At 43.0% G+C, this 26079-nt stretch overlaps 1 protein-coding gene across 1 annotated transcript in view; it reads right to left on the bottom strand.

Annotated features, from left to right (window-relative positions):
- Window positions 1–25501, bottom strand: part of Tapt1 (transmembrane anterior posterior transformation 1) — a 44763-nt gene extending 19262 nt beyond the window's left edge. Inside the window, exons 1-3 of the mRNA XM_032916071.1 lie at window positions 25312–25501; window positions 17159–17289; window positions 4713–4831 (exon numbers count right to left, since the gene is read on the bottom strand). Coding sequence (XP_032771962.1) covers window positions 4713–4831; window positions 17159–17289; window positions 25312–25501 — 440 coding nt within the window. The remainder of the gene's footprint in view (window positions 1–4712; window positions 4832–17158; window positions 17290–25311) is intronic.
- Window positions 25502–26079: the final 578 nt, after the last annotated feature.

The following is a 26079-nucleotide window of genomic DNA, read 5'->3' as shown; positions in this document are numbered from 1 at the left end:
GCTACTTTGAGCGTCATGGTGGGGAACATGGTGGGGATGACAAAACCTGATGATGCTGCGAAGGCTTTCTACCAAACAGTGTACTCTCTCTCTCTCTCCACTGGTGCGGCACACGTCAGCCTTGGTCAGAGGAGAGAATGGACAGACGTGTTTCCCTGACAAAGAGACTAAGAACTCTCCTACACTCATGTTCTTGTGGTGGCATTAGTTACTCAGGCCAGAATCGAATGCTGAACTTCGTGTGGAAAGAGAAAAGACTATACAGCACAAATAAAGTTAAGTTTGAGCACAACTAAATTTAAAGAGGTAAGGCCCATGGAGGAAAGGCAACAAGTTAAGAAACGTGAGAACTTGAAATTCATAGTTCTTTTGAGAGATAAGAACTCCCCACAGGGTCAAATGAAAAGATATTCCTCATCTAAAACAAGTCAAAAGAAGTCAGTGAAGTCTTCAGTGAGAGTTACATCTAAACCAAGACAAGGGATCACGGAATTTGCTGCCTGAACTTTATTTACTCTAATAGCAAAAGAAAAATACCCCAGCATTCCTAATTTAAGTCAGCTTATTTAGCACTGTATAATGTTCAAAAGTACTTTCTTTACTAATAGCTGTCAGTTCTGGGTTCTAGATTTTGCCATTTTCTTCTGTAATCTCATTCAATGTATACTTAAGTGTGACAGAATTCTAAAGCACAAAACAATGGAGATTCTAGGAAGAGACGGTATTCACACTAATATCACTTAAACTACCACATACTTGGTATTTTTAATATATTCCACAGATGAACTTAGAAAGATATCTGATATCTATCAAGCACAGATAACTCACAATGAATCACAACCTAATTCTGTTTCTGTCTTCAATGAAAACATCATCCTAATTTTCTCTAAACTTTAGATGCTATCTTACCCTGTCTAGGAGAGGACAGAATAGAACTAGCTTTCCAGGACCGACCGACCGACCGACTGACCTACCTACCTTCCTTCCTTCCTTCCTTCCTTCCTTCCTTCCTTCCTTCCTTCCTTCCTCCTTCCCTCCCTCCCTTCCTCCCTCCCTCCCTCCCTCTTCGAACACTGGGCAGCAGGTGAAGACTGCTGAGTCATCAGAAACAGATTCGACCCAGTCTTCCTGAGATCCCTGAAGTGGGTGTCAGCCTCCTACAGGAGCGGTGCAGCATCCTTCACTAGCAGGGCAACTGCCATTGATTCCCAGTAACACCCGCCAACTGCTCTGAAGGAGCACAGTTTTAGCTGCTCGGAAATCAGCAAGATGGTCTGCAGACTGGGCAGTCAGGTGAGGACTGAGTCACTGAACGGGCTACAAAATCTTCCTGGTCATCATCCTTTGTTAAAGGCGACATCTCTGCTCACCCAATTGTTATCAGTGGCAACACAACCTAAGCCAAACCAAAGCCAAACACATCAAGGTAGCAGAAAATCTAGGAATAGCTTCCAAGCATAAGATTTGGTTTGCTTTAGAAAGCCTCCCAGAGATGCCGCACCAGAGAGAGGGGCAGGCAGAGGAGGAGGAGACACTCACTCAGGCAAGGGTGACAAAGGCAGCGCTGTCCTGCTGCTGCTGCTCTCTGACCCTGCTGCTGCGTGACACTGTTCCATGTCAGGTTTGAATTAACAAATACCCTTTCCTTCTCTTTTAGAAAAAAAGAATTGAGATGAGAAATATATAGATACACAAAAGACTGAAACAGAAGAGATGAGAATGAGAGCGTCTTGGGAAAATAGACCATTAACTTCTTCGCAGGCTTTAAGTCAGACTGAAGGAAAGAACACCTTTGCTTGCTTTTTCAAAAGACAGGGATCATGAAGCAGCTACAGGCAAAACAAATCAAACAATCGTTTACATTCATAGAGAACAAAAAGGAAGCGGTAAGATAGCAGGATTTGGCTATTTCTAAATAACCCCATAAAGCCAAAATGTATTTAGGTATTCTAGAAATCCTGAATGGCCTTGGGCATAATATTAACAATAGTTTTATTCAGTCATTTTTCACAGTGTACTATATTTTCAGTACCATGCTTAAAAAAAAGAATCACAGAAACATTGTTTTCACGGTTCAGAGTACCATGAACTGTGGTTCATGGTAACACACATTGCTTAACTCAGATACAGAACACTGAAGGTACTAAGACATTAAAAGCAGCACTTCATATTTTCTGTAAAATTGCTTGCTCTCATACAGAGGATTCAAGATGGCTAAAATTTGGCTGCATGATTTTAACAGCCTCCTCATATTTCATTTATTGTATAAATATAAATGACAGCATAAAATGTAACTTCAGTTAACCAACACTGCAGATAGATTATTAGAAGTTGTTTGTAACAGGCTGCCCCCTAGAGTCCTTTTAGCTATAAAACCATGAAAATAGAAAGCACTTTTAAATGCCACTGAAGTTAATTTAGATGGAAAATGCTTCAAATTAAAAATTTAAAGCAGTTATCTTTTTGGTGCTAAAATATAAACTATTATAGAAATGTTAGGTCTAGGACACAGCAATCATTTATGTGAAGCAAACTGGATGGTTTAAGAATTCCTATTTTCTGCGATACTTAGTATTCAGAATGGAAAGGGTATGCTATGTGCTGCTTACGTGTCCTACTTCCCCAAGTGACAGAGAAACAGAAATGACTTTGAGCATAAAGCAGTACTAGATGTCTGAAGAACAGATGTGCCGTCAAATGAGATGACTTCCATTCTCAAGAGCCTCTTGAGAACACCGACAGGCCATTATCAAGAAGTGTACGTCACTATGTGCTAACCACACAGAAAGGAAGATAGAGTGCAGAGGCAAGAGTTTCCAGGTTATAAACCCTTTTAATGCTTTATCCCAGGGTGCCAACAGCTGACCAGAACATGCCATGGGTAGACTACGAATCTGTTTAACACTGCTGATCCAGGAATAACTAAAAGTAATCTAGCTCACAGAGTACGTGTATGTATCCCTACAAGTGCTTAGTTACTTATGTCAGGCTGCTTGTTGCATTGGATTAATCTAATTTCCCTGTATTCACACTCTTTATGCAGACACACATGAAGATTTTCATAGAATTTCCCATCTTCTGAAAAGGTAATTAAAATGTTATCTCACTGAGCCCTCAGTATAGAAACCAGCTTTAGTAGTAAAGTACCACAAAGGTTTTTGAAAATCTTGACTAATGGGAACAAGACTTCTTAAAAACCCTCCTCAAAGTAAAAGGAAATGCTTGGCAGACCCTAAAGTTGGTGCTTAAATGCCTAGAAAGATCTCCCACCTGCTTAACTTATGATTAACTGAACGCGCCGTAATTCATATCGTTCTGGAAGATGAAAAAGATTACAGACATAAATAATAACTTTTATAATACTGAGGTAGGCTGAATTCTTACAACTGTTTATTCTCTGCAATCTTGCTGATCGTAACTTTTATTCCTTTCACAACCTAATCATTATATTATTTATTATTTCTATTTACATTAGGAGCATTTCTTATCAACATGGGTTAAGGTTCATTTGAAAGGGCTGTGTTTATTATTACTAAGAATAGATGGCTCATTTTCTACTTCAAAAGAAACATCTTTGTGACTTTAGTCTTTTAAACAGAACTTATAGTTTTGAATATGGACTGGAAATTTTTTAGCTCAACTTCATTGATGAAACTATAATTCCAAGTGTTATGTTTCATTGAACGTTCACTATATATAAATGGAGTTTCACAAATCACTGCCCATTTCAGCATTTTAAATTTTCAAACTGAAAAGAAATGTTTTGAAAATATTTACACACATGCTTTAGAACTGTAACTCAAACTCCTGTACTAAAGCTGAGCAGCAATTTCTAAAGGGTGACCAACCACATAGAGCAGAGGCATGACTGTCGAGAAGGGGAACCCTAAAACCAAACTTCCTGCTCACCCAAAGGACAAATGCACATTAAGTGCTATATTCCATCGTTCTGTTTCGGTAGAACAGAAGTGCAGGAAACTGGTATTTATTACTCAGTGCTACAGCAGGCACTCTGCTGGCTCTGTGGGATGCCGTGGCAGGCACTCTGCCAGCACTAAGGAGTGCTGTGGTCATGCTCTCCCCTGACATGCTTTTCATATCTCCAGGCTTGGGGGGACAGGTGCTGAACTTTCAATATCTCTTTTTGCAGATAGGAAACAAGAGTAGTGGAGGCAGACACTCACTACAATACACTAGCTCTCCAAGTTGGTTTGGGCTGACTGATATTTTCTATCAGAATGATGCCATTACAGAGTTATCTACTGCCACCAACCAGAAGTCTGTGACTATGGCTTCATAGGCTACTCACACAAGTGAACTGGAGGAGGAAGCCTGTAGTACAGGCTCCTTAGGAGATTAGAACCTGGAATTTTCACAAATAAAGCCCAGGAGGCCTCACAACTGTCATACACAGGGGTCAAAAACATGGCCTGCCACTTTCTACTTCTAGTCCTATTATGTATGCTACATGGCCTCCACAACAGTGTCACTTTACTGACTAAAGCAGAGTTTTGGTTCAGAACCTCTCAGGGAAAAAATGCATATATAAAACACATATTATATAATATAAATTGAACAGATAAGCAGTGTGTGTATCCATTAAAAACCAAAGTAGGAATGAAATTATATGCATCTTTATTCTAATAACTCTACAAGTTATGAAAGTAATGAAACTGTTTAGACACTAAAAACAGTGAAAGATCTAAACTTACCTTAAACCATAGCAAGGCAGAGTGAGGAGCCTGAACAGAGCCAGAAAGACTCTTAGAGGAAGCAGGGTGAACACATACAGAAAGGCATCGAGGCACAGAAATATTCCAAAAAACATAAGCTACATTGGGAGAGAAAGAAAGAGAGAGATTCTTTAAGTAGTTATACTTCCAACACCCTGGATTTCTAAACTTTATGAGAAATTTCTTCCTGACTACTTAAGCTTAAGAAATAGGACATTAGTCTTTTACTAGTATCCCCAGAAGTCAGCTACTCAAAAGATGGTTCTCAGACTCAACTGATGTGACTTTCCTGTACTTCTTAAAACACAGAGGCTCAGTAAAATCTGTCAGACAAGCTTCTTACCTTTAACTCCATCATTCCACTTCCTGTTCATGAGAAGACTGGAATATACAGTTTTAGTTTAAAAACAGTTTTTGTAGACTAAGTTTAACATAATTTTACACAAATGGGCAGTTGCTATACTTGGAAGGCCTTACTCTGATTAGTTTCAGAACTACTATTTTCTTTAACCTTTCCCCTGTTTCTTATTGATTTATACTTTCCATTTTCACCAATAAATTTAGCAGTGTAGAGGAGAACGTGATAGATCTTCTCATGGCTTGAAGTAACTGGACCTTGTTTACCAAACTCTGCTACTTAGCAGACTTCTTGCATGCCTTACAAACATGATCTGATGGATATGCTGTCACCACAATACTCTACATAGCCTTAGGCAATAAACTGTCCTGCCTGCATGCATTACCTAGATTCACACTGCTATAAGCAAATCAGTTTCTCAAAGAACTCACGAGAAAGTTCTAACTTGCAGGACATGGATCTTTAAAGCAGTGATTAGAGTGGGAAAAGGTCATTAGGATAGATAGGTCCTGACCCAACATGCCTGCTACCCTGGAGATGTTGTTGTGAGCCCTAGCCCTCCGTGGTTGAGCTAGCTGTCTAGCCCACACTGGTCTTCTTGTGAGAGAGGGGATTAGGACACAGATAAGCAGAGGGATGACCAGGTGAGGTCTCTGGAGAAGGTGGCTGTCCATAGCTAAGGAGAAAGGCTTCAGGAGAGAGTTGACTCCTTGATGTCAGGGTTCCCTCTCCTGCACCCCTGCTTGACACATTAGGAAGCTGTGGATGTGAAGAATGAACGCTAGCCCAAGGATGTGCATGGGAACTAGCAGGTCTGTCTGGTCAAACGGAAGGTCCTGTTCTCATCTGCATGCTTCATGAGTTAGGGTGGCTTCTCTTGTGGCTAACTTATCTTGCAATCTGCTTACTGTCTTTAAAAAATGTAAGATTTTAACAAATCAAATACTTAGACTGGCTTCTAAGCTTTCAAATATGTTACAAATTAAAAGCTTTGAGAACACATCAATAAGAATAATGTATACTTTCAAATCTTAGGATCCTGTGGATCTTGAGAAGGCAGGTAATTCCTATTTCTTTTTATTTAGACTAAATAACTATAAATTATTTAGCTGTCCATTAGCAACTATAAATCCAAATCTCTTCTCCAGCACACAGGTGTGACTATAAAGTAATAATACTGGTGACATGCAGCTTTTTTTCTAAGACACAAAGTCTCTTGTCCTCCTTCAACATTCACTTCAAATTTCAGAACACATGCACTGCTGTGACCACCAAAGCAGCAGTGATTCTGAACCTGCCCCTAAGCTACAGTCTGTCAGATTAACTGGTGCTCAATTAGCAAGCGCAAGGCCCTGGGTTCAGTCCCCAGCTCCGGGGTGGGGGAGGATATACATCAAATCCCTGACCCTGTCACTTTCTTCCCATTTTTCCTCTTCAGCCCCACTGCTGCTGGCCCATGACACCTCACCTATCTTAGAGAATGGGAACTCTTACTTTACCTATCTCTCAGCTCAACATGGAAGGCCTTTACGACAAATATGGCATCTGCTTACACTCACATAGAAGATAAAAAGACAAAACTAAAAATACAGGAGACCAATAACCCCAAAAATTAGAACGTAAAGACAATCTATTCAAAGGAAACCACACACAGGAGTTCTGGGCCCTACCTCTTTGCATTCGCTGTACTCATGTTTTCCCAGGAAAAGAAAGACAAAAGGTGACACAGGTCTTAGGTGAGTTCCTTTCCTGAGCCAGGTCACTCTTTAGGGTCATCCTTCCTTAATCCAACAGTGTAGAACGTAGTCTAGGCAGATATTTTGACAACTGAATAAGATACATGTTCATGGCCAGGCACAGTGGTGCACACCTATGCACAAGGCTCAGGAGTGTAAGGAAAGAGGTACAAAACCTGCCTGCACTACAAGGTGAATTCCAAGCCAGCTTGGGCTATATATTAATAAAAATGGGGAAAACCCCACTAAATCAAAATACCTCCCTCAGAAGACAAAGCGGGGAAAACAAAGAACAACGAACAACAACAACACAGTCAAAATAGTGTTTATTGCATTAAGAAGGTCAAAATTGGGCCTGGAGAGATAGCTCAGCTGTTGACTGCTACTCTGGGTTCCATTCCCAGCAGTCACAGAGATGCTCACAACCATCTGTAAGTCCAGTTCCAGGGGATCTGCCACCCTCTTCTGGTTTCCATAGGCACCAGGTATATACGGTATGATGATTTTTATTTCCCCTATAGACCATGACATCTCCAATCCTTAGCACCAACTCAAACAGTGTTCTCAATGAGTCCCTGAGTGACTAATCCATGCTGACTCCCAGTATAAAACTCAGAGCCTATGAAGGCAGGCAAGTTCAAGTCTGACTCCCTCCTGAGCAGAAACTGCAGGCATGGAGACAGTGGGCTTGCTAGAGCAGTGCTGGAGCACAGGGGAAGTTCTTCCTAGAAAGATGAACTACACATAACAAACAGCAGACACTCTGTTCTAAAATATTCTCTTAAATTATATGCTCAGAACATAGATTCATCAAATGTGCATAAAAAAGATGACTTCAAAAATAATCACGGGCTTAATTAATGAGGCAAAAACAGAGGCCAGAGGTACGTGCTGGTCTGACTCTGGGAGATCTTGTTTTGAGGCTTCTAAGGTGCAGTTCCTTCTTACTGCCACCTTTTCAGGCAGGCTACAGGACCTAACTCTGCAGTGACACTAAGGAGACATTCTAGAGCAGTAGAGACCTGGTGAAGATATAGCCAGTCTGAAGAGAACTGTGCCAGTTTGATACTCAAACTTACTGCTGAATCCCTAGTCTTCTTTACTAAAAGAAGACCCATTGTAGGCATTTAACATCTGATAGTCTCTGTTGAGGATATTATGAAATGGTAATGCTTCTGCAACACTGTAGGGCAATATGCACCAAACACTTATGAAAAGGTCTCCGGTTGCTCTTAAGCATTTAAACAGAACCTCCTAAATTGCTCTTAGCCATTTGAAAAATAAAACAAAATGTCTTGTCTCAAAACAAAAATACCAGCTTCTATCCATGGGAAATTTGTTTTTAAATTGAAAAATTTTTTTTTCCCAAAGTCTCTTCCTGAATGCCATTTGAAATTTCAAAATACATAAAGCTTCATGACTAAAAAGTATGGTTGTGTAATGTATTTCTTCATCGTTCGTTTGAAATTCTGAGCAACATCTCCTCTGCTAGGGCCAGCAAGCATCATCTACTGTGGCGAGGCACTGTAGCCTGGAATGCCCCTGGGAAATGTGAGTCAAGAGCCTAGAAGAACCCCTCTGCAGCCCCGAACGCCACTGCCTATAAAGGTTCAGAGGTCCCTGGGACAGAGGCTGTACAGGGCGTTAGGAATCCTGGGGACTGGAAGTGCAGTGAGCGCCAGGGTAGTGAGTGGTTAGCTAAGTAGAGTCTTAAGCAGGCTGGTATAATGGAGGCCTGGGATATAACAGTGTTGAACATAATAGTAGAAGAGGCCAGACAACCCAGGGAGCATTCATTATGTATAATCTTTCTACAAATTAAATTCTAAAGAACTATTTATTTTGGCAAGTGTGAGGAAAGATCAGGTTTGTGTAGTGTTAGTGTTAGAGTATGTGGAGTGCACTGAGGCATATGCCCAAGAGTCCAGAAAGCTGGACAATGCTGTCTTCATAGAAGAGACAACACTCAGATTAGACTGCAGGACAAAGAGGACCTCAATTCTACACAGGAAAATATGCTTGTTCCACTGTGGGGTGTAAGCTGCGAATACTGTTATATGAGAGTGATAAGGCCATCTTCAGTTAGCAGCTAAGGAGCTCAACTTCCTACACAGCAGTTTAACAAACCCACATGTAGGAATGTGACTTTGAAAGCAATCACTGCATATGCGATAGAGGAAATATTTTTTATGTACCTCAACTCAAAACTTCATGTCCCTAAGAGGTCCTATACTCTAGGAGAAGGTCAAGAAAGGGATTGCTGAGTTCTGTGATGGGTGAGCTTACGCACACATCTGTACACATCTCACTGGCTGGTTCAACTCAGAAGAATCTCAATCAATGCATCACGCTGACCATAAGCTACATCTGGCGTATAATCTGTATCTATACATGTCTACGTTGAACAGTAGACATATTTCTTGAAAGGTAAATAACTTGAAGAATTTAATTTGTAGAACAATTATGTACAATGAATGACCCTACTATTTTCTGGCCTCTTATTTGATGGTAATCCTAGGCAACCCACTTAGGCTAACTTGGTTAGGACTCTTCACAATATACAAGGTAGGATTACTACTTGTTACTCTTAATGGAACAGGCAGGGCAGAGGGTAAAAGTATTTTTTATTCACTGAAGCAATTATCATCTCCAAGGTTTATTGCCTCAGTTTGGTAACCTAGGCCTAGTCCTGGAAGCTTCTAGCTTCTGTACAATCTTGTGTAGGCCTAGAATGTTTTCTGGCTCTAAGACTTACTGCTGAATAAACTCACTCTTTCTAGTTCTTTCTCATCTCTCACTGGCTGGTTCGACTCAGCTATTCTGGCTCCGAACTCCTCTCCAAGCCGACTGATCCAATTTGGCTTCTCTCTTAGTCCCTGGCTCAGTCTCTCTTTACCTGTGTCTAGCTTGTTCTCTCTTTGCATCCTGTCTTTGTACAACTGTCCCAGTAAAAATGCTTCCTCTTCTCTTTCTCTCTCTGTCCCTCAAGTTCTTCCCTTTCTTCTCTCTTCTCATGACTGTTGGCATATCCTATTCTGTCAAATCTTTCTCTGATTTGTCACTTTGTCTGCCACTCAATTACACATCTCTTTCAAACATGGGTGCTTCCTTCTGCAAAATAACTTTACCTTCTAACTTTGCCTACTAACTTGTTTTGGATTAAAGGTGTATACTAAGGGCATATCTGAATTCCAGCCAGAGGGAATAAAGCTGTGTGCTAAGGGCTGAGCCATGCCACATCTAGAAACAGGTATTTTCAGTAAATAACACATTCTTGGTGTTCACGGTGTGATTAAATGTCTTGCAGCAGTAGAGGATCCCCTGAGAGGTTGGCCACATGTGGGACAGTAAGGGTGTCCTTAAAGCTCTGCAATAGAGTGACAGTTACCCTAGTACTTGAGGCCTTCACAGGTCTTGCAGGTAAAGGCACCCAATGCAAGATGACATCTTTTCAGGCTTAGATCTGATTTTCAGGAAGAAATCAGTCTCATTAGGCTACCAATTAAGTAGTCAGGGAAATTAAGAGTCAAAAATGGCCTGAGTAAGGAATCGTGATGGCATGATGTAAGACATCCAAAGCCAATAGGACAGAAAAGAGTTTCCAACAAACAGCTCTCAAGTTGTAAGTTTACAAACAGTCATCTTTTAATTTGCTGGATGGTTTTATGTGCCCAGCAGGTAGCAGCAACGTCACAAGCAAGGTAGCTGGGAATTCCCTGGCTGCTGACCCACCGGATCAAGCCTTATTTCTGGGCTGCTGGTGTTGTCATCTTGCCTCAGGCAGGGATATGTCCTGGAGAGAAGGGGAGGAAGACTCACCACAGTGCTGAGGTACAGTCAAACTGCACTGACCTGCCTTTTTCCCAGTAGCTCTGTAACTGGGGATCTGGGCAAGGTTGAGTCCCAGACAAAGATCGTCTGCATCCCAAGACAGATTTAGAAGGATGTTTCTATAAATGTATTCTCGTGGAATTAGAAACCAAGAGGATGGCTGAGAAGTCCCTGACACAAACAGGGGTCTGAGTAAGCAGAATGCCAGTTTCACAATAAAATTGAGGACTGTTTCACTGAGATAAAGTGGTCCGATAGCTTTTATTATGTTTTTTTCATGTCTTGTAATAAAACAAAAACAGCTTTACATGATGATGGCAAATTAAGTTTATTTACTATAAATGAACCTTTGAATGACCACTGATTCTGCTTACCCTCAAAAAAGGGAAAGAATTAAGATCTCCCATTAAATACTGAAATCTTCCCTTTCTTAGAATTTTTCTGTTACCATCCATTTTCTCTGTCCCTCAGAAGCAAGCTCATAAAACAGTCTGTGGTAATTACAAGGAGAATAGACTCTGTAGGCTCTTGTATTTGAGTGCTTGGTTCCCTGGTTGGTGAAACTGTTTTGGGAAGTTATAGATATGGCCTTGGAGGAGGTCACACGGGGTGAGATCTGAAGTTTCAAACGTCCACAGCAGGCCCAGTCTCTGTCCCAGCCTGCCTCCAACTTGTAGGTAAGACATAAGGTCTGAGCTACTGCTCCAGGGCCGTGCTTGCCTGATTGCTACTGTCCTCCACACACCATGGTGGTCACACGCTAACCCTCTGAATCTGAAGCAAGCCCCCATTAAATGCTTCTTTTTATAAGTTGTCTTGGTCATGGTTAGAGTTTCTTCACAGCAGTAGAATAGTAACCAAGACAGGTTCCTATTGTATAGGCCTCGTGAGAGGACTCTGCCATCCTTCTCAGACGAAGAAAGTGAAGTGCTAAGGAGACTCTGAGGAGCAAGCAGCTGATGCTGGACCACATGATTCCAGTGTTTGGGGAACTCCTCTCCATTTTGCTTAACAGTCCATGTTTAGCAATAGCACAACTCCATATATCTTGTGGATGAATTAAAAAGGCTCATGTGTTGAGCATTTGGTTCCCAGCTGATGCCACTATTTTGAGAAACCCTGAGAGTTTTTGGAGCAAAGTCCAGCGGGGAAGTATGGTATGCCTCTGACATCCACTCCCATTACTAGGTTCTGCTTCTCTAGCAACTCAGAAGCAGGAGTCAAGGCCTATGCACTTGAATTTCTGAAATTGTATGTGCATATAAATTTTGTCTTCCTTTAGTTGTTTATGTTAGTGCCAAAAATCTGACCACGCAAATATATACATTCCTTATAACCTTCAACCTGATAAGTTTAAGCTTCAAAAAATTTTGTGAGTTTTTTTAAAGGCAGAAAAAAAAACCCCTCAAGTTTGAGGTTAGCCTAGGGCATACAATAAATAGGCAATTTAGTGAGATCTGTTTTCAGGTGACAAGAACAGGACTCGGGGATTTAGTTGCAGAAACTTGCCTCATATTATACCCCCATATTTAATCCTTAGTATGATGAAATAAATAACAGTGAATAAATAATTAATAAGGTTCTTTAAAAACAGTAGCTACACTTAAGACTAAACAGTGTAACTTAGTTTGCCTAAAATGTATTTTAAAAGTATAATGTACAAAGTATGGTAAACATGAAATAAATGACTGCCCAAAGCATGCAATTATAAGGTAAAGATACACTTTCATTGTAGCTTAGCTTTTGGTGACAGGCAAGGTTCATAAACAAGAACTTTTTATAAAATTATATGAATATTTTTATATCATTTACATTTGTATATAAATATAAAATAGTATTTTTTTCTTTTTTCTTTTTTTCGGAGCTGGGGACCGAACCCAGGGCCTTGCGCTTGCTAGGCAAGCGTTTTACCACTGAGCTAAATCCCCAACCCCTAAAATAGTATTTATTGTAACCTATATCTGTCCAACACCAGGAATACATGATTGTATGATGAAGAGGCAAATGAATCAATTGAGGCTGCTTAGAGAGAGACATGCAACATGAGGAAGAGCTGTGAGCTCTCTCTGTCATCTCCACTCCACACTGACTGCTGCTGCTGTCCGAGTTTTTCAGAAGCAGAGCTCTGGGGCTAACACAGTAACTGTTCCTAATCCTTTTGTCTGTTGCTAAAGCGTAACCTTTGTTTACTATTTTAGTCTCCTGTGCTAGAGTTGGGGTTGACCATGTGTTTATTTTTTCCAGTAAGACACAGTGAGAGCTGTGCGAGGCCTGGGAAAGCTTTAATTCTATATGAAGGCCAGTCCAAAGGGGGCGCTACCGACTGCTCTTTTTCTTTTCTGATTATAAGGGAGATTCAATACTTCCAGTTGTCAACTTTCTATTTAAAGTTCGATAACCAAAAGCTAAGTGACCAAGACTGGGTGAAACAAGGTCTTGGAGCCATGGCATGTCACTAGCCTGCTGGACCAACTCAGACCTCCCATGATTACATTTGCTCAAAAGAAAGGAGAGGAAACTGAGCAACTCTACTAGCCTCACTTTCTGTCCTATACAGCTAGAGCATTCCTAAGGAATACAGCCTGTATAGAAGCCTAAGTTCTAAACTCTTCAAATTGACCAGGAGACAAATCTAGACCCATCCCACCTTTCAGTTCTTGTGGCTCCTCGTTCACTCCATCTCGGAATCTTTCCAGTACCTTCACCCATACCACCTGGTGTGTGTGCACAATCTACCTCTTCCTACCTTTGCCACACACTTCCTTCTCAGGCCCTGACCTTGACTATGTCTGAAGCTTGCTCCTAAGCAAACCCTTCCCAACCCCCACTGCTCCACCCCCACTCTCCAAAGGGATCTCTGTGTAACCCTGGCTGTCTTGGAATTCACTCTGTAGACCAGGCTGACCCCAAACTCAGAAATCCATCCACCTCTGCCTCCCAAGTGCTGAGATCAAATGCATGCACCACCACCTGGTCCTTCTGGAAATTCTTAGCAGCATTTTACTTGTTTTGCTTAATGGCACTTACCATTCTGTATCTTTTATTATGTTTCCCACCATGCTAAAATCGAGGCTATGTACTTACATGTTACAAATGCCTAGGATATACTGTAAGTACTTAAGGCAGAACAGATCAGTCAGTAAGTATATGATCTTTATCTTCCTCCTTAAAGTAGCATATAAACTAATCAGGGATTTTAGAAAATGTTATGACACACAGAATTTTTTTCAATTTTGTTTTGCAAAATTATTATAATTTTAGTTCTACAAAGACAACAAAATTAGCCTTGGACAAGAGATATTTACATATTTGACACATAGCAAATCATTCCCTAGTACCTGCATCTACCAAAATATGGTAGGAAGTGAGCTCAGTTTAGAAGTGAGCAACAGGAACTGCTACACTGGCCAGAAGACAGGGGTTTCTGTTCTCAATTAGTCTCCAGTTGCAGCCCACTGAAGATAAACTCTAAAGCTGTGAACTATGAACCAACTGTAGGCAATGTTACCCAGTGTTCCTGCATAGTAAACTCTTCATGAACAAGATCAGGTTTACCTCAAGAGAGCCTGGTTAAGGAAAAGAGGAAACAAACTTTCCCTAGGGTCTCTTTCTATGTGTGGTTAGCAATCTGAGAAAGGCTGACAGACAGTGATCTCTTGCAGGGTGAGCAAAGTCATGTTTAATTAAAGCAAAGCAGGAGATAAAGAAGAGACCCTGGAGAGCCTTGCAACCAGGTCTCTCCCAAGCATCTCCTGTTGTGTCCTGACAGCTTAGGAATGAAACCTGTGAAGAAATTCATCTTGTTCCATGGCAGGACCCTCCTCACAAGGTGCTAACGTTAAGGCTGTTAAAGATTTTAAAACATTTCTACAGGGTTCAAGTGTAACTGATCCACAAGCAGGAGACACTAGCACAGGAAGGAGAGGGGACAACCCAGGAGTCACAGCTAAAAGCAGTGGGGCTGGGACCTGAAGCCAGCAGCGGCAGCCTGCCAGAGAGCCACTGCACTTCTCTGCCTCCCAGTCTCCTCAGTTTTCTGGGAGACAGAACGATACTCCAAAGGTGGACCATAAGCACTCAGTAGCAGACTGTGGAAGTGCCTACCTAGAATAGGACTGGGAGGTCTGTGTACGAAAAGAAAAGAAATTCATCATATCTCCTCCTACGCCCCACCCCAACTGCTGAGACCAAGGAAGTGCTCTAAGATGTCAGGGCTTCATGCCAGGGGAAGAAGTTTGAAAAGGAGTGCTAGTGCAAAGCTGGAGAAACTGCTTGAAGCACAGAGCACACGGTCAAGTGTAAGGCTGTTGTCCCACTGACATATCATGCAATTCCTGCTATTATTTTGTTCTACATTAGTCCACAGGTTTGGTAAAAGACACTGAGCTGATTTTCCTTGACCTGAAAGTATGGACACCAATGTTTTGTAATCCTTGCAGACTTCAGAAAAGCACAGAGCTCTCTAATTTTTAGATGATGTTATGTGAAAATATAGTCATTTACCAAGACAACAGCCAATAAGATATTATATGTTGGCAATGACAATGTTCACTGAAAAGGAGACGATAAAATAATTTAGATTAAGCTGAATGCCAAGTAGTCTCCCCAGCTTTAAGTGAAGTCCTGCTTCTACGTTAGCAGTCAAGGAGAAGTGTGCTCTCTTCTGAAGCACTCTGTGTTCCTAAAGGGCCAACGGCCAGCAGTCCCTTCCACAGAAAGCAAAACAACTGAGAAATGAATGTTAATTCAAACTTTGGGATTTTATGCATTTAACCTTCATAGAAGTAATTGCAGTTTTATAAACAGTTAACTCCTGGTACAGCAATGCTCTCTCTGATATTTTGCTGTTTCTTTTAAAGGGTAAATCCTGATGGCAACACACCACATATATTACTTAGCCAACACTGCTCTTGCAGTGGACCTTAGTTTCAGAAAGAGCACTTGGCTTGTCTTAAGTCTTATCAAGACCTGTAGTCATTTGCTCATGAAACACGACATCTGTTGGCCACTTCAAAGCTGCGATGAAGGAAAATGCATGTATGCATTGGGCCTGCTCTGACGAAGAACAGAACTAACAGCTGATGTAACAAAGAGATCAGATTCAGTGTCAGGGAGAGCTGGGCGCATACAGGAAGTCTGGCTGTGTTTGCAGGTAAATTCCAGTATTTTCAGAGAAAAATGGCATCCAGGATTGATCACCTAGAGAGAAACTTTCCTTACAGGGAGGGTTAAGGCTGGGTGGTAGAGGTTAAATATGTTGTCTTATCTCAGACAAACAGCATCAGCAGATTATCTTTGCCCTGACTGCACTGTGTCCAAACACTTCTACACCATGGTTTATCACGCACACCAAAAAAATAAAAAAATAAATGTAAAAAGCAACCTAACAGTGCTTCCCAACGTAAGAACCGGTTTCATCTTTTTTCTACTTACTTCCCACCACAAACATCTGACTCACCTGACCAGCTCTGGACACAATGTTAGCTGAATCTCCGAAGGGAAATGCAGTTACTCTGGTGTGGAGGAAGGAACACTGCCCATAAGCCATCAGTCCCTCAGGTTCCTCCATGGGAACCTCCGTCCTCCTCAGTGAGGATCTCGAAAGCTCAGGACCCTGCCTCCTCCTCAGCAGTTTTCTAACCCCCACCCCCACCCCCACATCTCAGCAGGTGACACTGCCAAGAACCTACATAAAGGCAAGTCGCTTCTTCTCAGCCATGGAGGCTGGGAGGCGGCTTCCTACCGCCTGCCTGCCATGCCTCTTGCTTCACAGCGCACTGAGAACATGCCTGGGAGGCTTCCTGCAGCCAGTCTAATAGGAAGCACCGTTCTGAGGAAGCAGCCAGATTTGACAAGGCTTATGCTACTATAAAAACCCATGATTTAGCTCCTACATCTTTCCTTGCAATAAGATCTAGACTCTCACAGGACTCCTAACTCCAGCAGCATCAGAGGGAAAAGGGCTTTCCTGTTCTCTGCCTGACTCTGCAACAAGATATGGAGGACCTGGTGTTGTTTATTCTGTGTTTATCTTTAAAAGGGGGCTTTCTGTGACAAGGTTAAACAAGTCATCTTCTTTCTTGATGGTCTGTCACATATGTCTTCAAATATGTGGCTATTCTAAAACTGAAACCTCAGAGAAGGTTGAAATTAAATAACTTAAGTGGAGAAAAAAAAAAAGAGAGAAAGTGCTATTCTCGAAACACACAACTAAAGGGAGAGGGCAAGCTCGGAGATGGAGAGGAAACCCTGACATAAAGCCGTTTGGATAAGACACAAATACATACCAAAGTGAAGGCGTGAAGCGATCCAGGAACGTTCCCCTCGTACTAAAACCAGGTGTTATAAGCCACTTTCTAAAAAGCAATCCTTTACCTCCAAACACATTCAATCACTTACCACATTATTTCCAATATTTTAAAAAGTCAATGGATGCTGTTCACAATTTTTTCATAATTAACACTTTCAAATGATGTTCGGAAATGAAAAAGAAAGCGTACCTTTTCCAATTCTCTTGGTATTCGCATACAAGTGTACACCCTTTCTCTTCGCTCTGTATACTTGGCCTCGTTGTGTTCGAGGAAGTACCCTCTTGTCAGTTCAGCACTGAGGAACCTCAATAATGACAATTCTACAGAAAAAAGAAATGACACAAAAGAAAGTGTTTATCAAGAACTCGGAGGCTGGGCCATAGGTAAAACACATAGAAAACCAACAGGGACTATACAGTCTACAGCTCAGCAAGAAAGGGAAACCAAATGGCCAGAGGGTGGTGTTGGGGAACTGCTGCTGTTGCATGCTGAATGCCACCGTCCAGAGGGTGGTGTTGGGGAACTGCTGCTGTTGCATGCTGAATGCCACCGGAGTAGGGAAGGGATGGCTGCTGAGAACCGAAGGAGCCAGGACACCTTAAGACCAGGCCTGGGTCTCATGGTGCTATGGGCCTGGACTGCAGAGAAAGGGGAGGAGCTGTGAAGACTCCATTGAATACACATTCCAGTGGTCCAGAAGCAGCTCAGGGCCCGGGAAAGCACTGCTTTCCGCCCATGACTTTGCCAGCCATTCAGACAGGACAGCTGCCTTCTGCTTGGGTGAGCCTGGAGATCCGGCAGAAGTCAGCCAGCAGCAGCACTTCCCCCTATGAAAGTGTACTTCTCCTAAGTAAAAATTTCCCAACGCTATGAAATCACTAGCTATACAAAGCAGAACCTTTCTTTCCTAAGGCTGGTCCACTTGTCCACACTGCCATTGCTCCTCCAATGTAAATTCATCCTGTTTATAGCAGTAGAGGAAGGCAAGGCAAAAGTAGCTGATATGTGTTCCACTCTGCAGGACTTGAGGATACTAAGCTAATGTGGGGATGCCTGACCTCAGTTCTTTCTGGTATGCCATACTTCTCCTAACCCCATCATCTCACCCATCTCTTCAAACCCCTTACCTGACCAACACCTGACTCCTCATGAGGCTGCATGAGGCTCAACTTTTTTCCAGGATCACAAAAGTTTTCAAACTAATTTCTGAGCTTACTCTGATTTCTCTGACAAATGTACCAAAGCACTACCAAGTGGGGATAGTCAAAAAGCCACCAGGAAGGTAGAAGCAGGCTTAGCTGAGGGACTGGACAGCATACCTTAAAGAGCTTACTTTTGTCAACACTGGAATGAATCCCTAGCTCCAGGGGTTTCACATCACATTACATGCTTATTTTTGCTTAAGTGGTATGTTCTATGTAAACACACACACACACACACACACACACACACACACACACACACACACACCCCTCTATACATGAGACTGATAATGCATTTGCAGAATTGGTGAGACACTGAGAAGTATTTGGGAGTGAAATGGGGGAAGGTAAGCCTTCCTGGGGAGAAATGTTACCATTTCCCCATTGTTGCTTGGCACAGGGCACACAGGGTCATGTTGCACCATGGGGAGCCTGTCTTCCTTTCTCAGATTATAGTTAAGTCAACAGTGATGTAGACACAAGCTACAAATGCTACTGCTTATATTAATGGAATTAAGCTCAGTCTTAAAGGCAATGATATAATCTCATCTACAAAGAGTAAAACTTTGGGCTTTCTAGAACTACAACAAAATCTGAAGAGAAGAAGAAAGCCTTGCATGCTGCCCTGCAAAAGAGAAAGCCATGCTTACACTTAGTTCACACTTTGCACCCAATCTTATTTAACACTAACTTTACTTAAAGATGACCTATAAGAACATAAAAAGTAGGATTAGTCCAAGTGTTCAGCATTGGTGGAACCACTTAAAAATATCAATGATACACTTTTATTGATACACTTTATAAGACAACTCAGCAGTCAAAAGAGAATATGAATCTCCATAAGAGAAGAGTTGCTGGGTGCTAGGGCTGGAACTCTGAGACTGGGGAGTTAGCAAGGAATGTGTTGGGCCTTGGCCCATGGTCCTCAGTGATAATGATTACAAATGACAGCCCAAGGGGCCTGGGCTTAACCCTGAGAGCAGTGCCCTGGTGTCATCGCAAGGATGGGAGGCTTTCTGTTCCCAACAAGAGACAGAAGCTGGGCAGACTAGGAATCTGGCTTCTGCGTTAAAGAGGCACACAGACAGGTCATTACAGTAGTTTTATATTGCAAAAAGCATACTAAAACAAAAAGGTCTGACTGTACCTTGTTATTGGGCAAATTCTCTTCAGCAGTGGTGCCTACCTTGGTGACTACTGAGGCCAGTTTTCGCTGTAATCAGTATTTTGGTTCACAGGTTGACAAAACGGATGTGGGGTCAACTGGAGAAGGGGACTTTACCAGCTCTCAGCTTTTAGGCCTATGATGGTCAAGTCACAGATCTCAAGTTCTCACAAGGGAAAACTGAACCTTCTGCCAATTCTGTAACACCTGTTTCCGTCTTGCCTTCCACACAGATCCTTGAGGTACTTGACAGTGTTTGTGTGAGTGTAGATGAAAACCACAGGGCATGATGTGGTGTCATGAACTCCAGTTCCTTTCTGCATGTTAATCGTAAAATTAACCATTTCTGGTGTGGTTGTAACCTAAATCTATAAACGCTATTTCTGCCATCCTGGCTCTATGGTGGAAAGCGTCACAAGCACATTTAACTAAGGATGTAGCCTAAATTAATTAGATTTCATAAATAGGTTCTGATATAAACAGAAATGTTTCAGCAATATTGTAAGTGCAAAGAGGACTGTGTGAGAGGCTACCTCTAGGAGGCAAGAATCTCGGTGCTAAGCACCGAGTTAGATGCTCACCTGCTGAGGCATCGACTTAGCTTCTACAATGGTAAAACACTGAACAGTGAAAGTGTATTCTTTAAGTACAAACACTCAAAACTATAAAACAGATTCTATAGCTATAGCTGTCTCCAAGTCACTAAGAGGCAAAGGACATCATCTCTAAGGTTGCACCAAAAGCAAGCAGTAGACCAGATTCAGAGTTCTGGCCAAGTGGGTGCCTTTCACGACTAGATTACACATCCCACTACTGTTCTTTCTTGAAACAAGGACTTGCTATGGAGTCCTGGCTGGCTGGCCTATATAGATCTGGCTGGCTTCAAGTTTGCAGTGATCCTCCTGACTCTGTTTCCACAGTACCAGAATTATAGACACGAGACACCGCATCCAGCACTAAGAACTTTTAAAAACAGGTACTTGGGCATTTTCCGAGAAGTCTAGTACGCCATCAGTCCCCATTCTCTGTACTTCGACAGAAGCTGGGTTCTATGTAGCCACCCGAACAGCAGACTCTCTAAGACCATGAACCAGGTGCCATGGACCTTATTTTTCCAATGTCCATCCGAGTACATTCTAGCGTAACACTGTCTCTACACACAACCAACATCATGCTATAGGCTAAAGAATTGTTTTCAAAGGTACAGTAAAATAAGAATGATGAAAAGCCCAAGCTTTGTGGTATAAACTAACTTGAAAGACTTAACTTGCTTCTGTATCAACAATTCCTAGAGATAAGACCAGGATTAATTGATGGGATCCTTCTACGCTGAGGTGGTTACAAAGGTCTTATGTTCATTACTTTATATAACTCTCATAATAATTATAAACTGAAAAGAAGACTTAAAGATATTCACATAATATAAATGAAGAGACTGAGAAAATAACAGACCCAGTTGGAACTCATTTAAAAGGACAGATGTGAGAGCGAAGAGCAGAGCTGACCTGCGAAATGCAGGGTGCATTTCTCTCCACAATTACACCCACTCACCCACTGCTCCGTTAGAGAGAAAGGCTGGCCACAATATGCTTTTCAATCATGCCAAATGAAGGGGCTTCCACTGCCTTGGACCAGACCTGTCAAGCTGGCCTTGTTGCTTGTAGGGTATCCCCATTCCTGTCACTCCCTGGAGAAGTCTGGCCTCCCTATAGAGATATTCAGTGCAACAGTGCATGGTGGCTTTGCTAAACTTTCTCTATAGTTCTATATACATATCTGAATTTACTTGTCTTTGGGTACAGTCTTGTGAAAATAGATCTGTTTTAAGATTATAAGTTTGTCTATTAGAAGATTGTGAACATTAATAAAAGCAAAATATCAGTCATAAGTCCAAATCAATTCCACCAGTATCTTTTAATCTATCACAAAAACATTCTGTAATTCTTTATCTTTAATTGAGAAATAAGAGTTTAAATTCTCTTCCTTTACTCCGAAATAAGAACTATTAGTCTTACTCATCTGCTTACTTTAGAAATTAGAAGCTAGGATAAAAAAGTATTTATTAAAAGTAATGAGTAATCTTACATATATTTACATATTCAGCAATATGTCTAAATATATCTTTCTTAAAATAGCACTGCACATTAAAAAAGCAAATTGGAAAGGAATACTAGTTGACTGTTAAGAAACCATGAAACACGCTTGTCTCTGGCCTTAAGTAAAAGAAGTGTGTACAAAGTTTAACCAGGTTTGTAAAGTAGTCAGTGAGTCTTTCTTACACACAGGCATACTTTCATACAGGGGAACTAGGAATTAACTTCTAGGAGACAATACAATAGGAGTTTGCCTTCCTAAGCCAAATGTAAGAAAAAGAACCATTTTGCACAGTATATTCAGGTTCTTGATGCTTTTTGTTTTGTTTTTGTTTTTGTTTTGTTTTTTGGGTTTTTTTGCCTGGTTGTTTAGGAGATATGGGCTCTCCATGTAGCCCAGGCTGGACTTGAACTCAGGATCTTCTTACCTCTGCCTCCCACCCTTTAAAAAGAGTTTATGGTCTCCTTTAGGACAGTAAAGAGCAGAGCAGTCATATGCTTAGAGACAGAAAAAGGTTCAAAAATAAAAGTGATATCTTAACAAAGGAAAGGATTAAAAGTGTGAGGTGTCAATAGTCCTCCAGCCAGCTTAAAAGTTCAGGTCCACGCACAGTAGAATGCAAGGACTAGGACTCGTCTGAATCCCACTGACAATCTCTGTAGGAACTGCTAATAGGAAACCAGTTGGCTGTTCTGGATTTCAGCTTTTCTTTCTTCTCCTGGAGATACAGTCCAGTGTGTAAAAGCAGGAGAGAAACAAATCAGACAAGAGTAAAGTTCCAGAAGTCAAGTCAGCATTACAAAGAGAACACTAGTCACAGCATTGTCCATCACAAACAACACCACGGCCACACCTGACATCAGGCTTCTCCTTTCACAAGCAATGCTTATCTGCTTGCCTCCTGCACTTGCCCTACAGGGAACTGCCTCACGCTCATGGGCAGATGTCATGTTTGTCTTAACAGAGCCTCTGTTAAGTCTCCATGGAGAGTAAGGCAACTAAGTTACAGACTATTTAGTAATCACTCCACGAAGCAGACCAAATGGATCAAGCAAGCAGTCTATGCAGTTCAACAACTGAACCAAGTTAAGAAGACAGATGGCCTAATTCTTAGTCCAGCACTGACTTGCTCCGCATCGATTCCCAGAGCCATACATGGCTATACAGATTCTCTCTCACCTAGAACTCTTCAGGCAAGTCAAGAGGGGAAAAACACAGGAACTGGATGATAGGCATTACTTAATCTAGTCTGTGTCGAAAACTGCAACATGAAATGGCAGTAATATTAAGAGCAAGGTGAGAATTCAGTTCTTGGTGAGCACTATTCCCAGAGTTCAAAGTCACCACACACGGGAATGGTGAATGGGGCATCCATCTTTAACTGTGTTAAGGTGCAAGTACTAGCATTTGTCAGACAATTCATGCATTAAAAAAGCACTGCTGAGAATCAAATGATAGCAATCTTCAAAGAAACAGAAAAAAAAAACTGACATAGATGAACGCATGTCACATTTATAGCCCCATATACTCTAATATACATATACTTATATATTTTTCTCAACAGCTAAGTCAGGATGAACCTTAAATACTAAACTCCATTTTATTTTACTCAATGATGGATAAGCACTTGTATGTTCATTTTAAGAGAATACTAGATGCTAGGACTGATCAATACATTTCTTATAAAGGAGCCCTGAATGCCTTGTGGGAAATAATAAGAAGGATTGGAACTAAATGACAGTTAAAACCATCAAGACACTAAGATCATGACTTTCAAAAGGAACGGCATAGACTGGCCTAGCTTGCAAAGTGGAGGACAGGGCAAGTCCACAGGAGCCTGTACAGAGAATGGACAATTAATACTTTAGTGTGAGCTCCCACACTAAACAACTCAGAGAGATGTTTCCAGTCTGACACTAGGTGGTGCCCTCTGGCCCAGCCAACCTGTTTCCTATTTCTTGGTAAGATAACAGAGCAGAAGCAGCACTTGGAGGCGAACAAAAAGAATGCCTGGATTTCTAAGCTAGAGAGGATGCCATGGCCAAGTGCAGACCCAGTCGCAGATGGACAGGCACCAGCAACAGTGAGAGCTGCCTGGCTCTTAGAAGACACACTAGGCGTCAGAAGAGGGTGGTTCACACCGAGTCCACACAGGAAAACCATTGGTTGGTACCTCTAACTGGATGTTCCTGGGATGCTTGCCTAGATCCCAACTGCCATCTACCAAAGCAGGAACAACCACTACCTTTTCCCTTATAAAAGACTGATAGGACTAAGGAACAAGAAGGGCCATCCATCTCAATAGCTAAGGCTTGATGCTCTCTCCCTAGAAAGGACTTTCTGCCACTGGAGGTTGAAAAAAAAAATCCAGCTTTAAATCTGTTAAGTGTATGATGCTCAGTGTGCCGCCTCTGTGAAGAATGAGTGTGGGATATGATGTCAAATTTATGTAAGTCCAAGTACGCAGCTCAGCCCAGGAACGCTCACTTCAACGGTTCAAGGTCTGTGTTTGTACCAGGGAAGAATAAATTCACTTCAGAAGCTCAAGGTCTGTGTTCACCAAAGGTTCTTCACAGCGTCATTGTTTTTCTTCATGCAAACAACATAAAAGGCTTCAACCGTAACGGCTTTCCTGAAGCTTAAGACGATTTCAAACCGTAGTGAAACCTGGTCAGGTTAAGTGAACAAGAGCTGGGAGACTGAAGACTTTGTCTTACTCAGGCCTTGCCAATTTAGAAAGCAAACATTCTTGCAAGCAGGTGTTTAACCGACAACTAAACCAAATAAAGAATACTGGGAAAATTTTAATTGGCTAAACAAAAAAGACCAAACACAGCACACAGCCTGTGCTGGAGTTTTCAAAGATATGGAGACTGATGCAAAACTATGTTCAATTCTGCGAACTAGCAGGTCTATCAGGATCTTACAGACTTTCAGGACACCTATAATTTCAATACCCATAGTGAACAGAGTCACTCTTATAACTTGACTGTGTATTTATATAAGCTGCAGGACCTTATTCCATCGCATTAGCTCAGAATAAGTTGGAAGAAATGTCACCAAATTGCTGTCCAAGATTTTGGACCTACAATGTAAGAATTAAAATGCAATCATTTATTATACCCAATACAATGGCCATGCCAAAACTTTCCCTTTTGCTTCCGGGCTTACTACAAAGCTTCAGTGTAAATACCAAAGCTGATACAAATTCTTTTAAAATAATAAGATCTTCGAACACACGGGAGTTATGATATTTTAACAGTATGCTTCAGAGTTTATGGACAAGCAGGGTTTAAAAGTGGTACGTGTTTTCTTGTGTGACAAAACCGTTTCTTCTGTCTTAAGTTTTAGTTTAGGAAAACTCCACATGGAACATTTTAGGGGGTGCTGCACATTTCTGTGTCGGAGAAAACTACTGAACTTCACGGTCACGACCACACTGTCAGCTGAGTCTATGAAAAATGTATTCGGCGGGCAAGTTAACAGGTTTCCGAGACTCAACTTCGCATAAAACACAGGGGGAAAAGTCACCTTGGCACTGACATCCTCCAGAAAGCCCCGCGTTTCCCATTTGTGACCTCCTTCGGATGTGGGAGATGCCTGCCACTGCTGAGGCCGGCCGCGAACACTCAGTGACCGGGGACCGACGACCTCCCGGGTGCACCTGGCTCGGGGATGGCCGCGGGAGCGTCCGGCGGCGCGCACTAGCCGCCGGGGTAGCTGTCACCGGCCGCGGGGACATGGGAGTCACAGGAGCCGCGGCCGCTCCGCGCGCAGAGGGAAGACGCTGGCGTCCTCGCTATCTCAACCCGGTCGGCCCCTGGGTAGCCCGCCGCGGCCTAGTGCTGTCCGCCCGCCCGCCCGCTCCCTGCTCGCCTCACCTGCGCGGCCGCGGCGCTTCTCCCGCCGCCGGTCGCTCTCGTAGAAGCCCAGCGTCTCCGTGTGCTGGGGCGCGGGCCCATGGCCGCCACCACCCGGCTGCTCCGCCTCGCCGCGGCCCGTCCGCTCGGGGCCGTCCGCGCCGCCACCGCCGCCTTCTCCCGGGGCGGCCGCGTCGCAGACGCCCGCCATGTTCCGAGAGCCACACACTGTCCCCGCCACCTCCCTCCAGCCGCCCGCCCGGCCTCCGCCTCCCGCCGGCCCCTCGCCGCCTCGCCCCGCCCCTCGCCCGAGCCCGGGCAGCCGCCATCCGTAGTCCGCCGGCCGGCGCGCGCCATTGGCGTCAGCGGCGCGTGGGAGGCCGCGGTGGCCGCAGCTACGGCTGCCGCCATTTTCTTTCTGCCGTCGCCGTGTCGCGCGGCGGGCTCTGCGGACCGGGGCGCTGCGCCGGGCTCCATGTCGCCGGGTCGCGCGGTGGGGGACGGCGGGCGGCGGCGGGGCTCGGCGTGGCTTTCAGTGCGGCCTGAGCCTCTTGTGCCGGTGCGGTGGCCGGAGTGCGCCGGTGCGACCCGCCTGGCCTTGGCTGCGCGGCGACTGGGGCCGGGCTCCAGCTCTGTGGCTCCCGCCGGCGCCGACCCGGTGGCTCTGCTGTCTTGGCTGCATCTCTCCTGCATATTTATGATCATCTGTCACATTCCCTGTCCGTGGATAGTGTCCAAAGCCTAGCTCGGGGGAGCGTGCCAACAGGTGGGGGACTCGGCCCGACCGGC

This window comes from Rattus rattus, chromosome 11, assembly GCF_011064425.1.
Source record: "Rattus rattus isolate New Zealand chromosome 11, Rrattus_CSIRO_v1, whole genome shotgun sequence".
Lineage (NCBI taxonomy): Eukaryota > Metazoa > Chordata > Mammalia > Rodentia > Muridae > Rattus > Rattus rattus.
This window is presented reverse-complemented; position numbering and strand designations above follow the sequence as displayed.